Source organism: Dendrobates tinctorius, unplaced genomic scaffold (genome assembly GCF_039654945.1).
Source record: "Dendrobates tinctorius isolate UK_male_01 unplaced genomic scaffold, ASM3965494v1 ptg000012l, whole genome shotgun sequence".
Lineage (NCBI taxonomy): Eukaryota > Metazoa > Chordata > Amphibia > Anura > Dendrobatidae > Dendrobates > Dendrobates tinctorius.
The window spans coordinates 2,805,434-2,830,532 of NW_027361680.1; the positions used below are offsets into that span (position 1 = coordinate 2,805,434).

At 46.7% G+C, this 25,099-nt stretch overlaps 1 protein-coding gene across 1 annotated transcript in view; it reads left to right on the top strand.

Annotated features, from left to right (window-relative positions):
* Nucleotides 1–25,099, top strand: part of LOC141067361 (L-selectin-like) — a 297,474-nt gene that overhangs the window by 181,266 nt on the left and 91,109 nt on the right. The window contains exon 6 of the mRNA XM_073558054.1: nucleotides 16,725–16,910. Coding sequence (XP_073414155.1) covers nucleotides 16,725–16,910 — 186 coding nt within the window. The remainder of the gene's footprint in view (nucleotides 1–16,724; nucleotides 16,911–25,099) is intronic.

Here is a 25,099-nt window from a genome sequence, read left to right on the forward strand (position 1 = left end):
CTAAACCAGAGAAACCAAGGAGAGACCTGCCCACAGGCCGCCCTGAAGCACAAACATGTTCCTCATAATAGAGACAGACTGTTTGTGCTTTGGGGCAGCTTGTAGGCAGATTTCTCCTTGGTTTCTCTGGCTTAGAGCAGGAAGATAAGACTCTGCCTACAGTCCTGCTCCGAAGCACTGGCATATCATTAACTGCGAACTTCTAGCACTGATTATACAAGAACCACAAGACAGATTTCTTCACCCCATTTATCATTTTAATCAATTTAACACTTCCAACCTAACAGTGTCTGTAGGTTGCTTAGAAAAATCATGCTGATATCACTTTAAGTTACCACGATGAGCTTTTGGTGCATTTTTGATGCTGTATATTTTTAATGTGCAAAAAATGAAGCATCTTACAATTCCAGCAAAGTGGACAAGCTTTATAGAATATCCATGTAATTATAGAATTATAGATATATAAAATGTATCGATATGTATAGATATATAAGCTGTTAAAAAAGAAGTCTCCAGGCATATGATATTACAGGAAACCATGAATAAGACAAACGTTGAGACACATAGGTACTGTCATTAATATTGGACTTAGACTGTTGCCTATATTTCTGAGGACTTCTTTTTAATCAGCTTAATAAATACTACGTTTAAAATATCCATGATTACAAGCCTTCATTTTGCTGGATCGATTTTTCCTTCCTCACCTGCTTCCAGTTATAGGTGCTCTGTCTTGATCCATTAGTGGCTCCAGAAGCTCCTGCTACACTCTGCCCAAAAGGTGAACTGACTACAAACATTTTTTGTGCCCACTGCACTTTTAATCAACATAAACTGGCCTGCGATGCCTGTCTGAAATCCGCAACATGTCAATTTCTCTTGTAAGTACGCTGAGTTTTATGTGCCAATTTTTCCCAAAGAATTGTATTAGATGAAAACCCACAGTTAGAAACCACACATGCATTTTTAGTGCATTTCTGCTACAGAAAGGCCCTAAAAATGCATGTAATCTGCACATGACTATATCAATAAAGTTTTGTTAAATCCAAATACCAGAATGTATCATAAATAGGGATGAGCTTTCCGATATTGAAATATCGGAAATCGGCCCGATATTTGCAATATCGGAATTCCGATTTCCGATTCCGATATTTTTTTCACATCGGAAATCCCATAATCCTTCAGCCTCTGAGCGCTCCGTGGAGCCAATCAGGAGCTGAAGAATTGCTGACAACATTGTGTAACTCCCCTAAGCTTGGTAGGAGGCGTCCAAACTTGCTGGCTAGGGGCTGCGCTGCGATTGGCTGGATGGTGTGATCAGGCAGTATAAAAGGCTGCGCCTGCCATTTTAGCCTCACTCTACTGTGAAAGCAGATAGGGATAGGTTGCAGTTGGAGATAGGGAGAGATCTCGGATCTAATAGCGATAGAAATTGTTTTTCAGTGACTGTAGCAGCCCCTGTGTGTTACAGAAGCAGTCTTTTTCCTCACTGACCCCACTCAGTTTCATTTTTTGTGCTGTGCAGGCTCTCAGTGAAATGCTTAGTGAGACAGTGCAGAGCACATTCACTGCAGCTGCTGCAGCTCCTCTTGCTGCAGCACTGTGTGGTGTGTGTCTCACTGCCTTTTCTTTTCATCCCTTAAATCCCCTTCCCCTATTTTTTCCTAAAAGTTAAACACTATATAGGGATTGTGCTGTGAGGGACCCAAACAACCTCTGTGGCTGGTGCCACACAGCACCTGGCCCAGTCCCGGAGAATCCTTTTTTTTGGTATCACAGCAGTGTCATTTACTGCGCTGTGACATACGACCGTAATGTGTACACCAATACCACAAACACACGTTACTCTTTGTGTAGGCTACACTAGATTCAAATAAAGTGTAGCAGACACACCATCATCATACAGTGCCATTTGCAGTCCTGTTTGCAGTCCTACAGGAATAAGCACATTAATTCCTAATAATTACTTTCTTGCCGTTCTGAATCCATCGATAGAGATGAAGAGGGCAGGGAGTAAGGGACGTCTCCACGGTGGCCGCTGAAGAGGTGCATCAGCAGCTAGACATGGTGCACATCTAGAGCAAGCAGCAGGTCCAAGTCACTCAGCACCTACTTTCACCCGGCAGCAATCATTTATGCGCAGCTTGTTAGGAGCGCAGGGCCATAGGCTGATAAGAGAGGATCAAGTAAAAACCATTGTTGGTTGGATGGCAGCTGAGGAATCCACCTCAATGAGCGCAGCATCCTCCAAGGACCTCTCCACCACATCGGGTCAGGCCACTGAAGAGCAATACCGATCTGCTTCTTCACAGCCCACTAAATTGCCCAGACATTCAGAGGGCTAGGAGCCAACCTTAATCCTCTTCTCAGAATCTGTTGGCTTGGAATCTGTGTGCCAGCCAGACAGCATTCCTGCAGCTGAAGAAGAGGTAGTGTGCACAGATGCACAACTACTGTGTCCGTCTGAGGAAGAAGTGGAGGGTGGGCCAGTGCCCACAGTGACCAGACCCCAGTCAGCAGATGATGATGAAACTCAGCTGCCAGTTTCTGCTGACGAAAGTGTATTGGATGACGAGGTCCTTGACCCATCATGGCATGCTGAGGGGCAGCAAGCAAGTGGGGATATCTCAGGGGAAGAGCTTGCAGGTGTGGCGCAACGTGGCCGTCCACGTGGGAGACGAAGAGGGAAAAATTGGTTGTCGGCTCCCTCAACTTCAGCACCCGTTAGGAGCAGGGCTCTTTTAAAGAACACAAGGGGTGCGCCCAAGAGTTGTGGTGCATGGGCCTTTTTCGACCAAGTTGCAGATAACGTTACAGTAGTCAGATGCAAGCTTTGTCGACAAACTGTGCGGAGAGGGAAGAACGTCAGCAACCTTAATACCACCAATATGTTGATGCATGTCAGGAAGAGGCACCCTGATATGGATGAGTCACCGAAGGAGGAAAAAACAAAAATAATAGCTAAGTCCAGAAAAGCAGAGAAGTTGGCAGCTATCGGATTGCAGACCCCTGAACCTATCCACAACAACTAGCAGTAGCCGTGGGGGGTTCCTACGGTGCCCTAGACCCCTCGATCACAGCCGGAGCACTAAATTAGCCTAAAGACAGAAAGGGAAAATCTAAACTGCCCCAGAGCAGACCCCAAAGCAATAGGCAGCCCCCAACATATAATGACTGTGAAGCAAGATGAAAAACACTAACACAGTTAGAAAGATAGGTTGAGCAAATGATGGGGCCCAAGCTAACTAAATAGGACAGGATAGAAAAGCTGCTGTCTGCAATCCGCAAAAACCCTATCCAAAAATGTACCAACATACTGATAGGAGAAACAGGCCCCAAAGTCGCTAGGCTTCAAAAAGACTATATCAGCACTCAGGTATATTCTGAAGACAGAGAACAACAGATCAGAGACAAAAATGGAATTCAGCTCACCCCCGGCAAGGGTGGATGAACTCCAAAAAACAAGGCAAACAAAACCAGAACTAAAGTGTACAAAAGGCAGAGCAAAACTTAGCTTTGAGAAGCAGAAATCAGACTGGTCTCCAAGAATCCAGCAGGAAAATCACCAGCAAGGCAGCAGGGCGTCGGCTGCCTTATATCCAGTCATCAGTTCCTGTGACCCAGTCATCATCTACCTGCTCAGCTGTTTGGTAATCAGCCTCACTACCTTCCTTCGCCAGAAGAGGGAGTTCATCAGACCTCACTGGTGAAGGGAAAAATGAACTCACAACAGTACCTCCCCCTTGAGGAGGGGTCACCGAACCCTCATCCATGCCACCAGGGCGATCAGGGTGAGCCCGATGAAAGGCACGCACCAATCTTTCGGCATGAATATCAGAGGCAGAGACCCAGGAATTATCCTCCTCACCATAACCCTTCCACTTAACCAAATACTGGAGTCTCTGTCTAGCCAGACGGGAATCCAGTATCTTCTCTACCTCATACTCCATGTTACCTTCAACCAATACAGGGTTAGGAGGTGCCACCCCAGGAACTACTGGTTCAACAAACCTCTTCAACAGGACTTATGGAACACATTATGAATCTTAAAAGTGACAGGAAGAGCCAACCGAAAAGAGACCGGATTAATAATCTCCAAAATCTTGTAAGGTCCAATAAATCTAGGCTTAAACTTAGGAGAAGCCACCTTCATAGCGATATTTTTTGATGACAACCAAACCATATCACCCACCTTAAACTGGGGACCAATGGTCCTATGCCGGTTGGAAAACCGCTGGGCCTTTTCCTGGGAGAGAGACAACTTATCCACCACTTGGTCCCAGATCTGGTGTATTCTCTCCACCACAGTGTCAAAATCTGGGCAGGCAGAAGGCTCCACCTGCCCTGAAGAAAATCGAGGATGAAACCCAAAGTTACAAAAAAAAGGTGACATCAAAGTGGCAGAACTAGCTCTATTATTTAAAACAAATTCGGCCAAGGGCAAAAATGAAGCCCAATCATACTGATCAGCCGAAATAAAACATCTCAAATACGACTCCAAAGTCTGGTTTGTTCTCTCCGTCTGCCCGTTGGTCTGAGGGTGAAACGCAGAGGAGAAGGACAACTGAATTCCCAGCTTGGAACAGAAAGTCCTCCAAAATCTAGACACAAACTGAACTCCTCTGTCAGACACAATGTTCTCAGGAATCCCGTGCAAGCGAACTACCTGTTGCAAAAACAAGGGCACCAACTCAGAGGAAGATGGCAACTTAGGGAGTGGTACAAGATGGACCATCTTAGAGAATCTATCACAAATCACCCAAATAATGGTCATTCTCTGAGAGACAGGCATATCAGAGATAAAATCCATTGAAATATGGGTCCATGGCCTCTTGGGCACCGGCAAAGGCATCAACAACCCACTAGAGCGAGAACAAGGTTTAGACCGGGAGCAAGTCCCACAGGACTGCACAAAATTCCTGACATCACGAGACAAGGTGGGCCACCAAAAAGACTGACTCACCAGATCTCTAGTACCAACAATACTGGGATGACCAGCCAATGCAGAGCAATGAACTTCAGACATCACTCTCTTTCTCCACTGGTCAGGAACATACAACTTTCCACTGGGACAACGCTCAGGTTTGTCCTCCTGAAACTCTTCCAGAGCACGTCTCAAATCGGGCCAGATGGCAGAAAGAACTACCCCCTCGCCTAAGATGGTGGCAGGCTTGGTCACAACAGGAGAATCAGCAAAGAAACTCCTAGAGAGGGCGTCTGCCTTGACATTCTTAGTGCCAGGAAGAAAAGAGACCACAAAATCAAAACATGTGAACAACAAGGTCCACCTAGCCTGTCTAGGATTCAAGCGTTTGGCTGACTCCAGGTAAATCAAATTCTTGTGGTCAGTAAGGACCACGACCTGGTGTTTATCTCCCTCCAACCAATGTCTCCACTCCTCAAATGCCCATTTCATGGCCAACAGTTCCCGATTCCCCACATCATAGTTACGTGCGGATGGGGAGAACTTTCGGGAAAATAAAGCACAGGGATTCATTTTAGATGTCACAGGATCTTTTTGGGACAAAACAGCTCCTGCACCAATCTCAGAGGCGTCCACCTCTACCTGAAACGGGAGTGAGACATCAGGTTGCCGCAGAACCGGAGCAGAAGTGAATCTTCACTTCAGCTCTTGAAAGGAAGAAACAGCCTCCGGAGACCAATTCAGCACATCAGCACCCTTCTTAGTCAAATCAGTCAATGGCTTGGCAATACTAGAAAAATTAGCTATAAATTTCCGATAAAAATTAGCAAAACCCAAAAACTTCTGGAGGGCCTTCAAAGAAGTGGGCTGAACCCAATCATAAATGGCCTGTACCTTGGCCGGGTCCATTTCAATAGTTGACGGAGACAAAATGAATCCCAAAAATGAAATCCTCTGTACCCCAAAAAGGCATTTCGATCCCTTGACATACAGGGAATTCTCCCTCAAAATCCGGAACACAGTCCGAACATGTTCCACATGAGAGTCCCAATCCTTGGAAAAGATCAAAATATCATCCAGATAGATAATCAAAAATGTATCCACAAAGTCTCGGAAAATATCGTTCATGAAGGATTGGAAGACGGGGCATTAGTGAGCCCAAAAGGCATCACCAGGTACTCAAAATGTCCCTCCGGAGTATTAAACGCCATCTTCCATTCATCCCCATGCTTAATGCGAATAAGATTATACGCCCCCTGAGGTCAAGCTTGGTAAACCAGCGAGCACCTTTAACTCTGGAGAATAGATCAGAAATCAGGGGTAACGGATACTGATATTTAACAGTAATTTTGTTGAGGGCACGATAGTCAATACAAGGCCTTAATGAACCATCTTTTTTAGCCACGAAAAAAAACCCAGCACCTAAGGGTGAAGAGGATGGTCTAATATGACCCTTCTCCAATGACTCCTTAATATAGGATCGCATAGCCTCGTGCTCGGGTACAGATAAATTGAAAAGCCGACCCTTGGGAAATTTACACCCCGGGCTCTGCTCAATAGCAGTCATAACTCCTATGAGGAGGCAAAGACGCAGACTCATTCTCACTAAATACATCATAAAAGTCAGCCAAATAGTCAGGAACATCATGTGACTGGGGAGAGGTGGAGAAAACAGGAGCATCACTAAGGGCACACCGACAACCCCAACTCACCACAGGCACAGATTTCCAATCCAAAACTGGATTATGGATTTGCAACCAGGGAAACCCCAGAACAATGGTATCATGCAAATTATGCAACACCAAAAATCTGTAATTTTCTTGATGGTCTGGGGCGACCCGCATTACCACCTGGGTCCAAAACTGAGGCTTATTTTTCGCAAAAGGAGTAGCATCAATACCCCTCAAAGGGATAGGCGTCCGCAAAGGCGTCATAGGAAATCCACAACGTTTAGCAAAATACAAGTCCATCAGGTTCAGAGCTTCAAGGCAAAAAATAATTTACAATTATTCTTGAAATTCAAAAATTTAGACCGATCCCCAAAAAACACATCAGGAGTAGGGATCTTTGGTTCAGCAGCATGTGAATGAGTAAGATAGGCGGAAATTCCCCACACTTCCGCAGCGAGCTGCTCCACACGATCAGACAATTGCTTCATCTCCATTGAGAGAAAAAAAATTCCCTCTAAGGCCTCAGAGATATAGAGGAAAAAATATACATCTTTCTTTTTTTTTTTTTTTTACAATTCTTTCCTGCTATTGAGTACCCTAGGATCTGCGGTATGGCTGGTGATTCTGTTATGGATGAGTCACCGAAGGAGGAAAAAACAAAAATAATAGCTAAGTCCAGAAAACCAGAGAAGTTGGCAGCTATCAGATTGCAGACCCCTGAACCTATCCACAACAACTAGCAGTAGCCGTGGGGGGTTCCTACGGTGCCCTAGACCCCTCGATCACAGCCGGAGCACTAAATTAGCCTAAAGACAGAAAGGGGAAATCTAAACTGCCCCAGAGCAGACCCCAAAGCAATAGGCAGCCCCAACATATAATGACTGTGAAGCAAGATGAAAAACACTAACACAGATAGAAAGATAGGTTGAGCAAATGATGGGGCCCAAGCTAACTAAATAGGACAGGATAGAAAAGCTGATGTCTGCAATCTGCAAAAACCCTATCCAAAAATGTACCAACAGACTGATAGGAGAAACAGGCCCTGAAGTCGCTAGGCTTCAAAAAGACTATATCAGCACTCAGGTATATTCTGAAGACAGAGCCAGAGAACAACAGATCAGACACAAAATTTGAATTCAGCTCACCCCCGGCCGGGGATGGCTGAACTCCAAAAAACAAGGCAAACAAAACCAGAACTAAAGTGTACAAAAGGCAGAGCAAAACTTAGCTTTGAGAAGCAGAAATCAGACTGGTCTCCAAGAATCCAGCAGGAAAATCACCAGCAAGGCAGCAGGGCGTCGGCTGCCTTATATCCAGTCATCAGTTCCTGTGACCCAGTCACCATCTACCTGCTCAGCTGTTTGGTAATCAGCCTCACTACTTTCCTTCGCCAGAAGAGGGAGTTCATCAGACCTCACTGGTGAAGGGAAAAATGAACTCACAACAGCACCCTGTGGAGTGGTAGCATCACACCCAACATGATTTGCCACCTGCAGCTGGTTCCCCACCTTCCACCTCTTCAGCCACAGCGGCCACCTCTTACTCCAGCTCGCAAACAGCTGCTCCCGCTTCCACACCAGTATGCCAGGGTGCATCTGCAGGCAGTGTTGTACGGCGGCACACTGTCTGTACTTCGTCAGCATCAGCATCCCAATCGCTGGCATCCTCACACTCCCAATCCAGTGTTCCGCCATCTGTCACACAGGTGTGGGAGAAAAGGCGCCCGTACTCGGCAAACCACCCACGAGCACAGGGCATGAATTCTCGCATTGCCAAACTGCTTGCAGTGGAAATGCTACCATTCTGGCTGGTGAGCAAGCCAGCCTTTATCGATATGTTGGGGTTTGCAATCCCACAATACAGCTTTCCCAGCCGCTTCTACTTCAGCAGGCAAGCCGTCCCTGCCCTGCAACAGCATGTGGAGCGTAAAATTAAGCATGCGCTACAAAATGCAGTTAGTAGCAAGGTCCACCTGACCACCGACGCGTGGACCAGTCAGCATGGCCAGGGACGCTACATTTCCATCACCGCCCATTGGGTAAATGTAGTTGAGCCTGGAACTGAAGTAGACAGTGCAAGTGCGCGGGTCCTGCCAACTCCACGGATTGCAGGCCTCTCCTCCGTACAAATTGACTCCTCCTCATACTCCTCGTCAGACTCGCCTGCACCCAGACATACCACAACAACCGATTTCAGCACTGCATCGGCCAAACATCAACAGGCCGTGTTGAAATTGGTTTATCTGGGTGATGTTAGCCACACCACAACCGAGCTGTGGAACACGCTCAAGGAGCAGAGCGACATGTGGCTTGCGCCGCTCAACCTCCAGCCAGGTATGTTGGTGTGTGACAACGGCCGAAGCCTGGTCACGGCTCTGGGCCTAGGTGGTCTGACTCACATTCCATTCCTTGCCCATGTCCTAAACTTGGTGGTGCAGAGTTTCCTTAGGAACTTTCCTGACCTTGAGGAGCTGCTGCACAAAGTCAGATACAAGTGCTCTCATTTGCAGCGTTCAAGCAGGGCTGCATCGCGCCTTTCAGCCATGCAGCGCAGTTGGGCCTGCCCGAGGACTGCATCATTGTTGACCTCCCCACCAGGTGGAATTCGACTTTGCATATGCTGCGGAGGTTGTGTGAGCAGCAACCTGCAATTATGGAGTTGCAGCTGCAGCAGGCGCAAAGTAGGCGACACACATCTCAGCCCTCCCACTTTACAACCACAGAGTGGGCATCCATGAAGGACATATGCACCATTTTGAAGTGCTTCGAGGACTCCACTCTGATGGTGAGCGCGGATGCTGCCCTACTCAGCCTGACTATTCCCCTTATATGCCTTATAGAATCATCACTTAAAGGACTAAGGGATGAGATTTCTCTGGAGGAGGAGGAGTATGATGAGACACTTGCACCAACCAGGCAATCTTCATCGGCCCGGTTGGTAAAAAGCTCTGTGGGTGCCTCACAAAGGTCCAGGCAGGACACAGCAAGCGAGGAGGATGAGGAGAACTATGAGGATGAGCCAGAGGAGGAAAGTACACAGCGCTCTACTAGTAGTCACCAGATAGAGCGTGGATGGGGTGATGCAGAGCAGCCAGAGCACATTCCTCCAGCTGGTGACAGCGATGCATGGCCAGTTGGCAGCCTTCAGCACATGAGTGACTTCATGCTGCAGTGTCTGAGAAACGACCCACGCGTGGCTCGTATTCTCCACACAAATGACTACTGGGTGGCCACCCTCTTAGATCCACGTTACCAGGACAGCCTTCAAAGCCTAATTACACCGTTGAACCAGGCGCATAAAATGCAGGAGTACCAAGATGCACTGGTTAATTCACTCATGTACTCTTTTCCACCGCATAACAGTGATGCGCGTGCACTAGCAGGCACCTCAGTGCGTCCTGGGCACAGCGGAATCCGTTCAGAAGCCGGTAGCAGAAGCAGTACATCTGCTACTGACAGGTTCAGTATACCCAACCTGTTCCAACGGTTTCTGAACCCGCAAACAGTTCGGGCACCATCAGCACAGACAGTGCAGTGCACTAGGAGGCAACGTTACCGTGACATGGTGGCACAATACCTCTCCACTCCTGTCAGTGTGCTTCAGAATGGTTCTGCCCCCTTCAAATTTTGGGTCTCCAAGTTGGATACATGGCCCGAGCTTAGCCAGTATGCCTTGGAGGTCCTGGCTTGTCCTGGTGTCAGTGTGATTTCTGAACGTGTCTTTAGTGCAGCTGGCAATGTACTAACAGACCAACGTACCAGACTATCCGCTGCAAATGTGGACCGGCTTACATTCCTAAAAATGAACCAGGCCTGGATTTCTGGTGACTTTTGCTGCCCTGGGCCAGAGTAGACAGGTTACATGCATGGTTGGTAGCAGTATGCATGCTCTGTCATGTACCTATGTTGCACACAGCGTCATCTGTTATGCCAGTGCTCTGGCCTCTACTACCAACATCTAGCTCCTCATTCTGTGACTGACTCTTTCACCTCAAACTGTTTTCCATGGGCTCTAGTACCGCCAGCTAGTGCCCATTTCCGTGACTGCTGATTTCACAGCATGCCGTGTTTCTGGGCTCTAGTACCGCCAGCTAGTGCCCATTTCCGTGACTGCCACTTTCACAGCATGCTGTGTTTCTGGGCAACAGTAACGCCAGCTGTACCTTGTTAGACCAAAGTGGAAAAAAAGGACGACAGATGCCAAACACCTATAGGAAGAAGCACAAGAGGCGGGATCTAGCCACGCCAGCTGTTTCCTGGCAGTGAAGTGCGGACACAGGTGCCTCCCCCGAGGGGTATACCGAGTTCCAGCATCGCCAGCTGGTTCTCGGGAGTGCCCAAGGGCACGGGTACCTCCTTCTCCAATCCGTGTTTCGACAACGCTCGCCGTTACACGGTTGTGTCCGCCGCACTGTTCCACGCCCCCGCCGTATATCATTCCGGCTCAGTTTGCTGTTATCCGTGGTGTCGGCAGTGTAGGAGCCCCCTACGTGGACTCCGGGACCTGGTACTCAAGGCTGGTCTAGACAGTGCCAGTAGGCCCTCCTCCTCCCCTGCTGCGACTGCGGAGTAAAGAAGACTGTGTCCAGGTTGCGGGGGCAAATGTGGCTCTTGCACCTTCTGCCGAGAAAACATTACTCCGGTAGAAGACCCAAGACAGAAAGACAGATGCAGAAGACCCAAGACAGGAAGACAGATGCAGAAGACCCAAGACAGGAAGACAGATGCAGAAGACCCAAGAAAAGAAGACAGATGGAGATGTCCCCGGACTCCTGTCTTTTTGCTCTTGAACTTGCGTCTTTGTGGGGGGTTTTTGGGCTCCTCGGCAGTGCTTTTGGCTTATGTTACTACTACATTGTGGTATCCGGGCTACAGTAATGTCAGCTGTTGCCCAGTACAGCCACTGGCACTTTTACCTTCTGCTGCTTATCTGGGTTCCAGTAACGTCAGCTGGTTCTCAGTAGAGTCAATGGCTTAGGTCCCTCCTTTGTGGTATCCGAGTTCCATCCCTAAAACGATACTTTATTGTTTAAAAACCACAAATGTGGTACACACCAGAAAAAATGTGACAGAAGTTGAAAATTAGTGTTCAAACATAGCCCACACTAAGGTAACCCCTACGAGTCCCTAATTCGTTACTAAGCTGTACCCTGCCTGGCTGCGGAGGTTGGCACCCTAAGGGGGGAACGTTGTGGCGCCCCCGCTCACGATGGCTATCCCTGGGGGCCCTAACAAACCCTACAGCCACTAGTGGTCCCTTCTACCCGATACAAGGGAACCCCTAATTCTAAACAGAGATCAAACCTACTCTATAGAGGACCCTGTGTCCCAAGAAAAGAGGTTAAAATAAATTTAGAACACACATGGCATTAGGTGGTCATATTAAAGTCCCACAAAAAAGCAGACAGCCATAAGGCAACCCAGTGGGATGACTCAGTTCAAATAATGCCTAAATCTTGTACAAAAGATTCATAACCGAGAAAGGCATCTTTTACATTGACTCAATAATAAGCCATAGCCCAGAAAGATGATTGAAAAATGACTATAAAGGCCATCAACAGTCTCCCACTGTTAGAAATATATAGGGAACGCAGAGCTGCAACAGCGGTTCTTATCTGCGTTTGTCGCCACCTGCCATCAAATAGTTAATGCCTCAACGCGTTTCGCCTTCCAGGGCTCATCAGGAGGCCTGATGCTGCGATAATTCGTGTCCCATAAAGGTGCAAATAGCCCACATTTGTGGTTTTTAAACAATAAAGTATCGTTTTAGGGATTTAATATATGAGTTTATTTGAGAACCCTTGAAGGATTATATTTCAGATTGCTAGTATCCGAGTTCCAGTAACGTCCGCTGGTCCTTGGTAGTGCATTCTGGCACAGGTTACCTCCTGCTTAGTTATCGGCCTCCGGTAACGTCAGCTGGTGTCCATTAGTTCCATTGGCTCTTATGCTGATTTCTTCTGCCTATACGGGTTCCAGACTCACCAGCTTTTTCTCTCAAGTTCCTGTGGCTACTGTTACTTCTGCGTATTTCCTCTGGGTTTGGGACATTCTGCGACCAGCCAATAGCAGGATAACCATAGACAGAGGTTTAGGAAGCAGTAGGAGCAGATGTACATGAACCAAAAGCAGAATATCAATATGCAGAATTACTGAATAACAGTAATATACTCAGCAGAAGAAGACTAAGCATGGTTTAAAGGGAGTGTATCCGATCCTCCATGTGGTGCTCCTGGAAACTCCCTGCAAAGCAAGGTGAACTGAACGCAGACACATGTCAGTCAAAGGGCATATTGACACCACCACCGGCAGTTTTAATTTAATAATGTAAAATCACTAACCCTAACCCTAACTATCCTGTACCCCTAACCCTTACCCTAACCCTTACCCTACTAACCATAAACCCTAACCCTACCCCAACTAATCCTAACCCAAAGAAAAAACACCGCTGTTAAGAAGATGTTTTCCTGCTACAGCTTTCGCTCTGTGCATTTTTCTAGCGATTTTTTTGCTCCTCTGCCTCTGCAAACTCCTTCCCCATTATCCTGAGGTGTTTCCCCTCCATTTTATCCATTATATAGCACTGTAGTGGTCATTTTGTAATTCCGATTTTTCTCTCCCATTGACTTGCATTGATATTGGAAATCGGAAATTCCGATATCCGATATTTTTTCAATATCAGAAATCGGAATTCTGATACGATATCGGGCAATATCGCTCATCCCTAATCATAAACAAAGAAGTTTTATTTAAAACAAGATATACACAAAGAGACAAAAAATGCAGCATCAAAAATTGATAAAAACTCATGTAAAATAAAATACTGTCAAAAATGAAATGAAAAAGTTGCAAGTAACCTAATTTACCTAATAGGTGCAGAAAATCTATAATATCAAAAAATTATCAAATCCTCAACGTGGAAATGTAGGCTTTCTAGCCATTCGCTGACAGAAACATTTAATAAGAAAGTATAAGTTACATATATAGCTCATCCTGTAAAAACAAGCTTCCACACAGCTACTTTGCCAGAAATATGAAAAAATTGTGGTTGTTGGAATGGGAAGAAGGAAAAGAAAAAAAAATATTTTGGTCCTATATGCAGAAAATAGGCGTGGCCTATGAAGAGTTAAAAGTGCATTGCCAACTGATAGCTGCATGTTTAGCTCTAATTCTACTAATAAAAAGAAGATAAAAAGATTGCTCCATACATTATCTATGAGATTGCCTAAAATAGACAAGTGCGGTGTACTTTCCAGTCAATTGGGTTATAGCAAGCCATATACTCTGGGTTGGTGGGGGGACCAGCGGCAGAGCCCCCAGCAGTCGTCAATTGTTAACCTGTCCTATGTACAGAAGCTAATTTGCAAAGGTGAGAATAAACTTCTAAGGCCACGTTTATACAGCATTAGTATTTTATATCGGTATTTATATGCCAAAACCAGGATAGAACAATAAGAGGAAAATTATAACGGAAACACATCACCACTTCTGTATTTATCACCCACTTTAGGTTTTTACTTACAAATAATGAGGTAAAATACTGACCAAATACTGAACGTGTGAACATGACCTAAGTCTAACAAAAAATGCACAAATTCAAGAAATCAGAAGCAAAATACATCTTTACAACATAGTACAAAGAAACTTTATATAAAAATTATATAGATATTTAACCCCTTAATGACCACCAATACGCATTTTAATAGCGGCAGTTAAGGGTACTTAAACCACAGCGCCGTTAATTAACGACGCTGAGGAATAAGGTTATAGCGCCCCCCAGATTTGGAATTTCTCCAGGGTCTTGGCTACTGGGTGTAGCTGATACTCCAGAGAACATGATTCGGGTCGCTTTTTACCGATTGTATTGTGTTGTGATCACCGCTATTAATGGTATAATGGTGACTGCAAAAAAAGTCATATTTTCCATTTAATTTCTCTCTCCTCTGATGTGATAGCACATCAGAGGAGAGAGAAATAGGGTCCCCTGATCCCCCTCAGTACCTCCCGATGTCCTTGGACCCTCCTGCATCGTCCCATGGCTGCCGGCATCTTCTTCCGGGAAGAAAATGGCGGGCGCATTTGCAGTGCACCCACCGAGATCTGCCTGCTGGCACTCGGTAACAGTAGATTTCTTCCATAGGTTCATTTTGATCACTCTGATAGACCCTATAACAGTGATAAAAAATAGTAAATGAACCCCCCCCTTTATCACCCCCTAAGGCCGGTTTCACATTTGCGCTTTATGGCGCAGCGACGGCCTGCGCACGGCCGCCGCTAAGCCCCGCCCCCTGCCGGCTCCCTGCCCGCCCCTTCCGGTCATCGCCACCTACTAGCGCACATGGACGCTTGCGATCTGCGCACCCTATCTTTAGCATAGGGTGCGCAGATCGTGCACTGGCCGTGCGCTAGCAGGATTTTGCAGTGCGCTGCGCACTTTTGAAGGTGCGCCGAAATGCAACATGCTGTGTTCGGCACACATGGGCGCACCTTCAAAAGTGCGCACTGCGCAGCGCACGGCAAAATCCTGCTAGCGCACGGCCAGCGCACGATCTGCGCACCCTATGCTAAAGATAGGGTGCGCAGATCGCAAGCATCCATGTGCACTAGTAGGCGGCAATGACCGGAAGGGGCGGGCAGGGAGCCATCAGGGGGCGGGGCTTAACGGCGGCCGTGCGCAGGTCGTCGCTGCGCCATAAAGCGCAAATGTGAAACCGGCCTTAGGGAAAAATATTAACATAAAAAATTTATTTACTTCCATTTTCCCATTAGGGTTAGAGTTGGGATAAAGTGAGTTGGGCTAAAGTTAGGGTTAGGGTTGGGGCTAGGGTTTGGATTAGGGTTGGGATTAGGGTTAGGGTTGGGATTAGGGTTAGGGGTGTGTTAGGGTTAAGTTTGTGGTTAGGGTTATGGTTAGGGTTGGGATAAGGGTTAGGAGTGTGTTGGAATTAGGGTTGGAGTTAGAATTGGGGTTGCTTTCACTGTTTAGGTACATAAGGGGGTCTCCAAACGCGACATGGCGCCACCATTGATTCCAGCCAATGTTGCTTTCAAAATGTCAAAAGGTGCTCCCTCCCTTGTGAGCCCTGACATACACCCAAACAGTAGATTTTCCCCATATATGGGCTATCAGCATACTCAGGAGAAATTGCATAACAAATTTTGTGGTAGACATGGAGAAATATTCTTTATTAAGTATTTTATGTGACATACATTCTGCCACCGATGTACATGGGTGAGATGTGTCTGAGGGATGTGAACATGATTCTCTGTATAAGCAATGCCAGATAGCGTTGACTCACTAACTTGTGCTACTATTCCTGATGAGCTATACGTGATTAGTCCGGAAGGATGATGCAGTGATGAATGCAACAGGTTTTATTCACAGTACCTTGATGAGATGAGGTGAGAAATCAGAGATTATGAAGATGAGGTATGAGTTAGTACTACAAGTTAGAAACATGAAGTTAGAGGTCACAAAAGAATCCTTTCTCCAGTCCTGAATCATGTGTTGTCCAAGTTGGCACTGACCAAGAAGAAGGAAATGAGATAAAGATAGGAGGAGTTGCAGAAAAGAAAGCATTATGGGTAAATTCAGTAATAACACATGAAGAACATAATATAACAATGGCCAGTAGATGGCAGCAAAGTACAACAAACACAATAGATGGAATTAAACCATATAGCTAACAGCACAACATATCTGTCTGATTTAAGGGCATAAGAATGAAAAGCTTGAAAATTGCAACATTTTAAAATTTTTCACCACATTCCTGTATTTTTTCATAAATAAATGCAAGTAATTTCATAGAAATGTTACCACTAACATGAAGTACAATTTGTCACGAAAAATCATTCTCAGAATCAGTGGGATCCATTAAAGCGTTCTAGAGTTATTACCTCATAGATTGACAGTCATCAGAATTGTAAAAATTGGCTTGGTCATTAAGTAGCAATTTGACTCTGTCACTAAGGCGTTAAATTAGACTTGTTTAATCAGTAATATTTCGGACAGGATTTGGTTTTCACTTTAAATTTTATCTAAAAATCCATTTTACCTCACTTTTTTCACAGCTAATGTATCTAGCAAATTCATAGGTATTAAACCAACATATTAATGGCTGACATCTATTGCAGCTGTTACATGTGAAGCGCTGAGTCCTCCTGAGAATGGATCATTTGCATGCAATCATACATGGGCTGAGAACAGCTTTGCCTCCACCTGTGAATTTATTTGCTCAGAAGGATGGAAAATAAAGGGGCCCAAAAAAACAGCATGTAGCTCCACTGGCCAATGGACAGAAGATATACCCGAGTGTGAAGGTACATAAATCTATTTCTGGATTCTTAGACTGAAAGTCAGAATACCAGGTTCACAAACTAACAATGAACTTATGCTAATATATATTACTAGAGGTGTGCCCGATGCTATCTCATCGGGAGGGAAGTGTGTGTACGTGTGTGTGTGTGAATACGTGTATGTGAGTGTGTGTGTATGTAAATATGTGTGTGAATATGTGTGTGTACGTGTGTGTGTACGTGTGTGTGTATGTGTACACATGTGTGTATGTGAATATGTGTGTGTGTGAGTGAGTATGTGTGTGTGTGTGTATGTGAATACGTGTATGTGAGTGTGTGTGTGAATATGTGTGTGAATACGTGTGTGTGTACGTGTGTGTGTATGTGTACACATGTGTGTATGTGAATATGTGTGTGTGTGAGTGAGTATGTGTGTGTGTGTATGTGAATACGTGTATGTGAGTGTGTGTGTGAATATGTGTGTGAATACGTGTGTGTGTACGTGTGTGTGTGTGAATGCGTGTATGTGAGTGTGTGTGTGAATATGTGTGTGTACGTGTGTGTGTACGTGTGTGTGTATGTGTACACATGTGTGTATGTGAATATGTGTGTGTGTGAGTGAGTATGTGTGTGTGTGTATGTGAATATGTGTATGTGAGTGTGTGTGTGAATATGTGTGTGAATACGTGTGTGTGTACGTGTGTGTGTGTGAATACGTGTATGTGAGTGTGTGTGTATGTGAATACGTGTATGTGAGTGTGTGTGTATGTGAATATGTGTGTGAATACGTGTGTGTGTGTACGTGTGTGTGTATGTGTACACATGTGTGTATGTGAATACGTGTGTGTGTGAGTGAGTATGTGTGTGTATGTGAATGCGTGTGTGTATGTGAATACGCGTGTGTGTATGTGAATACATGTGTGTGTGTATGTGAATACGTGTGTGTGTATATGTGAATACATGTGCGTGTATGTGAGTACAGGCGGCGGTGGGGGGTCCAGTGGCGGCAGGTCCAGCGGTGGGGGGGCCTGGCAGCGGCCAGCTGGCAGGAAAGACCGTGACTTGCGGCCTGTGCACAGGCCACAAGCCGCGGTCTTTCCTGCCGGCTTTGATGGAGGTGAGTGGGCAGGCAGCGGCGGGGGAGTCCATCGGCAGCGGGTCCGGCAGTGGCGGCGGGGGTCCCATCGGTGTCCCGCTGGTGGTCCTGGTACCACCATCGGGCACCATATTGGAACACCCATCACTGGGGTATTTCAATATAGCGGTCGGCGTACTTCTGGTCGGCGCGGTGGATTGTGGGATTCGGGGGACATCCAGACGGAAGTGGATGACAGACAATTTAAGGCAATTATATATATATAGATTATAACCAATGTAATTCTTTTGAGGTCTTGTAAAACATAGCTTAGCAGTATTACTAAGGGTTATAATTTTGAGATGGGCGAACCCAAATAGTAAAGTTCGGTGCCCATAACGAACACCTACTGTTCGGGCACAGACACCAAACAATGACTTCACCATGACAGTGCGGCAAACACTGCCTCTGATCGGCAGCAAAATCATTACCGCTGGTCTCCCAGCCACGGTTCCTATGCTCTCAAATGAGCCCGCAGCTGTGATCGGAGGTAAAAAGTTTACCTCTGGTCACTACCATCGGCTGATGGCACTACTGTTCCCATCAGCCTACGCCTGCTGCCGCTAATAACAGAAAGATAATATAACAAATCTCCAAACCATAATTAATTAGTTGTTGGTGGCATAATTACCACTTTTCTTAAGAGAAAGAAAGTTGCATTACAGCAGCGACTCATGGATAAATCATGAAAAAATGGAGGAATAGAGTCTATGCTAGTTTACTGTACAAAAGTACCACATTTTATTAATCATAAAATATGACATAAAATGTCAATATATGCAAAAAAGACATTTATATTACATATGTGAGGAGACTATGTGAAAAAGAGGGTACATATGTAGTTTAAAGTGACCTCAATACCCTAGAACGAGGCTTAAGTGACCTGCCGTCACAATAAGTGCATGTGGGACAAAAAATGTGTGCTGCAACTAATCATGCCAGTCTCATATGGACAAAAGTAATCCCAAATGTAACAGGCATAATGCTAGACCTCAGTGTTCAGGGCTCCCCAGGGTGTAATCACAATAAGAGTATTTAGAATCAGTAAACATAGGATCATCACACAGACAAGAGGTGCACCGGACACTGGGGCGTATTGTGGGACTCAAGTCCAATAAACATGTAAAAACACATGGCAGGACAGCTGAAATAGTTAAATCAGCAGTAGTACATCATTAGTAGCCAATTACACGTCATGTTTCCGATCGTGAGGGCAGGAGAAACAGACACCGACGTAGGTTTCGATGTATTAACCTTCTTCAGGGGGCGTGGCTTTAATGATCCCGGGTTCCCATTTAAATACCCTGTCATAGTCCCTATACCCTGCGGGTAAAAAATCCTTTTAATTCAAAGGGTCCACCACAAGGATGCTTCCCTTGTGGGAGTTGTGTGGCCTGCAAAAACATCATGCGAACCAACACTTTCACCTCAGCTGATGGTTCTCAGCAATTCTCAATAAGACAATACATCACCTGTACCACAACACAGGTGATATATTATGACACCTGTGGCTGTCAAAAAATCTTTATAGACTTAACCTCACGCCAACTTCGAACTCGCACAAGGGAGCACGTTCGTGAAATAATGGCTGCAGCTGCTGTCACAGACCGATCTCGCTGTGTGTGACGGGGGCTTTAGGCTTTTGTTGATTCAGGAGCAGCCCCGATCCTGATGGATTTTGACTTTGCCAAGCATTGTGGTTTTCCCATGGTACCCCTGCAAACTCCTATTCCTTTAAGGGGTATTGATGCTACCCCTTTGGCGGAGAATAAACCCCAGTTTTGGACCCAGGTGATAATGCGGGTAGCCCTGGACCACCAAGAGAATTGTAAATTTTTGGTGTTGCATAATTTACATGACATTATTGTACTGGGTTTTCCTTGGTTGCAGACCCATAATCCTGTTCTGGATTGGAAATCTGTGTCTGTGGTTAGTTGGGGTTGTCAATGTGTTCTTAGTGACACTCCTGTTTTCTCTAACTCTCCCCAGTCTCATGATGTTCCTGACTATTTGGCTGATTTTTCTGATGTATTTAGTGAGAGTAAGTCTGCGTCTTTGCCTCCTCATAGGAGTTATGACTGTGCAATTGAGTTATTGCCCAGGTGTAAATTTCCCAAGGGTCGGCTTTTCACCTTATCAGTACCCGAACATGATGCTATGCGAGCTTATATCAAGGAGTCATTGGAGAAAGGTCATATTAGACCATCCTCTTCACCTTTAGGTGCTAGGTTTTTTTTTGTGGCCAAGAAAGATGGTTCATTAAGGCCATGTATTGACTATCGTTCCCTTAATCACTGTTAAATATCAGTATCCATTACCCCTGATTTCTGATTTATTTTCCAGAGTTAAAAGTGCCTGTTGGTTTACCAAGCTTGACCTCAGGGGGACGTATAATCTTATTCGCATCAAGCACGGGGATGAATGGAAGACGGCGTTTAATACTCCGGAGGGACATTTTGAGTACCTGGTGATGCCTTTTGGGCTCACTATTGCCCCTTCTGTCTTCCAATCTTTTATGAAGGATATTTTCCCAGACTTTGTGGATACGTTTTTGATCATTTATCTGGATGATATTTTGATTTTTTCCAGTGATTGGGATTCTCATGTGGAACATGTCCGGACTGTGGTCCGGATTTTGAGGGAAAATTCACTGTATGTTAAGGGATCGAAGTGCCTCTTTGGTGTACAGAGGATTTCATTTTTGGGATTCATTTTGTCCCCGTCTGCTATTGAAATGGACCCGGCCAAGACACAGGCCATATATGATTGGGCTCAGCCCACTTCTTTGAAGGCTCTCCAGAGGTTTTTGGGTTTTGCTAATTTCTACAGTACATTTATAAGTAATTTTTCTGGTATTATTAAACCACTGACTGATCTGACCAAAAAGGGCGCTGATGTGGTGAATTGGTCTACAGAGGCAGTCTCAGCATTTCAGGAGCTTAAGTGGAGATTCATTTCTGCTCCGGTTCTATGGCAACCTGATGTCTCACTCCCATTTCAGGTGGAGGTAGATGTTTCTGAGATTGGTGCAGGAGCCGTTTTGTCCCAAAAAGATCCTGTGACTTCTAAGATGAATCCTTGTGCCTTCTTTTCTCGAAAATTCTCCCCATCTGAACGTAACTATGACGTGGGGAATCGTGAATTGTTGGCCATGAAATGGGCATTTGAAGAGTGGAGACATTGGTTGGAGGGAGCTAGACATCAAGTTGTGGTCCTCACCGACCACAAGAATTTGATTTATCTTGAATCAGCCAAATGCTTGAATCCTAGACAGGCTAGGTGGGCCTTGTTTTTCACGCATTTTAATTTTGTGGTCTCTTTTCTTCCGGGCACTTAGAATGTTAAGGCGGACGCCCTTTCTAGGAGTTTCTTTGCAGATTCTCTTAATGTGACCGAGCCTACTACCATTCTAAATGAGGGTGTAGTTCTTTCTGCCATCTCACCCGATTTGAGACTTGCCCTGGAGGAATTTCAGGAGGACAAACCTGAACGAAGCCCTATGGGGAAATTGTATGTCCCCGACCAGTGGAGGAGAAGAGTAATGTCTGAAATTCATTGCTCCGCGTTAGCTGGTCATCCTGGTATTTTTGGTACCAGAGATTTGGTGAGTCGGTCTTTTTGGTGGCCTTACCTCGTGATGTCAGGAATTTTGTGCAGTCCTGTGGGACTTATTCTCGGTCCAAACCCTGTTCTCGTTCAAGTGGATTGTTACTGCCACTGCTGGTGCCCAGGAGACCATGGACCCATATATCAATGGATTTTATTTCCAACCTCCCTGTCTCTCAGAGAATGACTGTTATCTGGGTGATCTGTGATAGATTTTCCAAGATTGTCAATCTTGTACCACTGCCGAAGTTGCCATCCTCTTCTGAGTTGGTGCCTTTGTTTTTACGGTAGGTGGTTCATTTGCACGGTATTCCGGAGAACATTGTATCGGACAGAGGAGTCCAGTTTGTTTCCAGATTTTGGAGAGCTTTTTGTTCTAAACTGGAAATTCAGTTGTCCTTCTCCTCTGCGCTTCACCCTCAGACCAATGGGCAGACTGTAAGAGCAAACCAGACTTTGGAAACCTATTTGAGATGTTTTGTGTCTGCTGATCAAGATGATGGGTCTCTTTTTGCCCTTGGCTGAATTTACTCTAAATAATAAGACTAGTTCTGCCACTTTGATGTCTCCTTTTTTCTGCAACTTCGGGTTTCATCCTTGGTTTTCTACAGGGCAGGTAGAGGCTTTAGCCTGTCCAGGTGTTGATTCTGTGGTAGAGAGAATGTTTGTGTTAGGCGTCGGATTCCTGACACTGCACAGCAGGAATCCAGAACCAGACATCCAGCGGTCTCCCATCCCGCTCTGACCGCTCAGGGACCTGCTCAGCAATCACAGCAAGCCAGGCGTCCTGCTCAGACTCATTCTGTGAGCCTGGATGGTGCTGCCACCTCTGGTGCAGCAATGGTAGCGCAACCTGTTCTGCAGTGAACCACTCCAGAGGCTAAGTCCTCATGCCGTGCTACTGGGCATGCCCGCAAGGTGACCTTTCAGTGGAGAGCAGGGGTCACATGTTCAGGTCCTGCATCGGATCTGATTGGTCCTTCCCAGGGTACTGGAAGGTCCCGGAAGTGCATGGCTATAAAAATCCCGCATGGCGGCTCGGCCATGCGCTAGTGTAGACTTATCTTGCTATGTGTGAATGGTGATGGATGCATGTGTCTGGTGACTGACTCATTTGAAACCCCTACACTCTGATATTACAATTGGTGACAGAGTGTGTTCATAGGTCAGCACCAGGTAGTGGCAAGCTAGCGCCACTGTGCTTACCGCACCATACACTAGCATCCGATGGTGTCCGGATCCTCGGCACCGCTGCTTAGCGGCAGTAGTTACCGGCGCACTGCAATCAGCAGTGCCAGTTGGCGCTTGCGGCTGCGACGCCACCCGCTGGTCAGCCCTGTGAAACAAACAGGCCCAGCGTTCATACTTTAGTTACTTTAGGGCGTCTCTGTGATTAAACAGAGTCTGTCCTAGCACCTTGGGTGACGTAACCCTAAGTGCACTACTACGCCACCTAGCGTGTCTGCCATCGGCTAGCAGCAGTCGTTATATCTACCGCACGGTGGACCCCGGGCGGCGAACGCACCTCCTATTATTTATATTTGGTGCGTTCCGCCGTCCCTAACATTACACTAGCACCAGGGTCTGGCTGGCAATGGCAGACCTGCAGCAGCTGCAGAGCTACATTTGGCAGCTGGAGAGCAGGTTGGTGGCTATTGAGAGCACCACCTCTGCTGCGAATGCTGCGCTAGCTGCTGCTCAGACAGTTGCAGAGGCTGTCTCACGCGTGCCCGCACTCACGCCCATGCCGACAATTTCTCGCCTCCCACTCCCCGACAAGTTTCCGGGTGACAGCGCCACCTGTAGGGGATTCGTGAGCCAGTGCTCTATTCAGCTCGAGTTACTGGCTGCACGGTTCCCTACAGAGCGGGCTAAGGAGGGGTTTATTGTCTCCCTATCGTCTGGCAGGGCATTAGAATGGACTACGCCATTGTGGGAACGTGGTGATCCCATGGTTCAGGGCGCTGCTCAGTTCCTCGCGGCCCTGAAGCAGGTCTTTCTGGGACCACGGATCACGCACAATACCTCCCTCCAATTATTATTCCTAACACAGGGGTCGCTCTCGGTTAGCCATTATGCCGTCCGGTTCCGGACACTGGCCTCCGAATTAGAGTGGCCGGACAAAGCATTAGTCCCTGTGTTTTGGAGGGGGTTAGCTGAGCACGTCAAAGATGCTCTAGCTACCAGAGAGGTTCCCACAAGTCTGGAGGAACTGATTGCCGTCTCCACCCGCATTGATCTCCGGTTTACGGAGCGCGGGCTGGAATGTGCGCAATCCAGACGAAGGGTTAACTTGGCTCCCACCTTCAACGAGCCGCTGAGATATCCTGCACAGGAGCTCTCATCCTCCGAACCTATGGAGGTGACTCGCACCGGCCCCAAGCCACGTCCGATGCGAAGCTCCGCACGTTGTTACCAGTGCTGACAGTTTGGTCACTCGGCTAGCACGTGTCCTCAGCGGTCGAAAAAACGACCACGTCCAGTGGCCATAGGTGGTGGTCAGTCCAGAATGGAACTCTTTTCACCCAAACCGGTATTCCGGGGCACATTAGATAGTGAGTCCTCCACCTGGGAGGCAGAGGTTACCGTGGATTCCGGGGCCGAGGGGAACTTTATGTCCTCGACCTTCGCCCAGAAACACGCTATCCCTCTGGTGTTACTGCCACAACCTCTGACCATCAGGGTGGTAAACGGCGCACCTTTACCGTCTCAGGTGACCCACAAGACAGCTCCATCTGGTCTCTCTATCTCACCCTCACATCGTGAGATTCTGTCCCTGCTCATTTTGCCAGATGGCATCGACCAGGTGCTTCTCGGAGTTCCCTGGCTTCGTTGCCATTCCCCTCATATACTGGGTTGGAGCAAGGACTGTGAGGGAAGGTGCCTGAGGGGCAGTGTTCAGGTAGCTTCCACTGAAGTGCCTGCAGATCTCTCTGCGTTTCCTAAGCCCTACCATCAGTACGCAGACGTCTTCTCTAAGAAGTCTGCGGAGACGCTCCCGCTGCATCGTCCATACGATTGCCCGATAGACCTTATGCCAGGCACTGAACCTCCTACAGGCTGTGTGTACCCACTATCACTCCCTGAGACAGAGGCTATGTCTCAATATATCCGGGAGAACCTGGCTAGGGGTTTTATCAGAAAGTCGGTGTCACCGGCTGGCGCAGGGTTCTTCTTCGTACAGAAGAAGAGCGGAGAGTTACGTCCCTGCATTGACTACAGAGGTCTCAATGCCATAACAGTCAAAAACAGATACCCTCTCCCGCTGATCTCTGAGCTATTTGACAGGTCGCGAGGGGCCCGGATCTTTACGAAACTAGATCTACGGGGGGCATACAACCTGATCCGCATTCGCGAAGGAGACGAGTGGAAGACAGCCTTTAATACCAGAGATGGCCACTATGAATATCTGGTCATGCCCTTCGGCCTTTGCAATGCGCCTGCTGTCTTCCAGGATTTCGTCAACGACGTC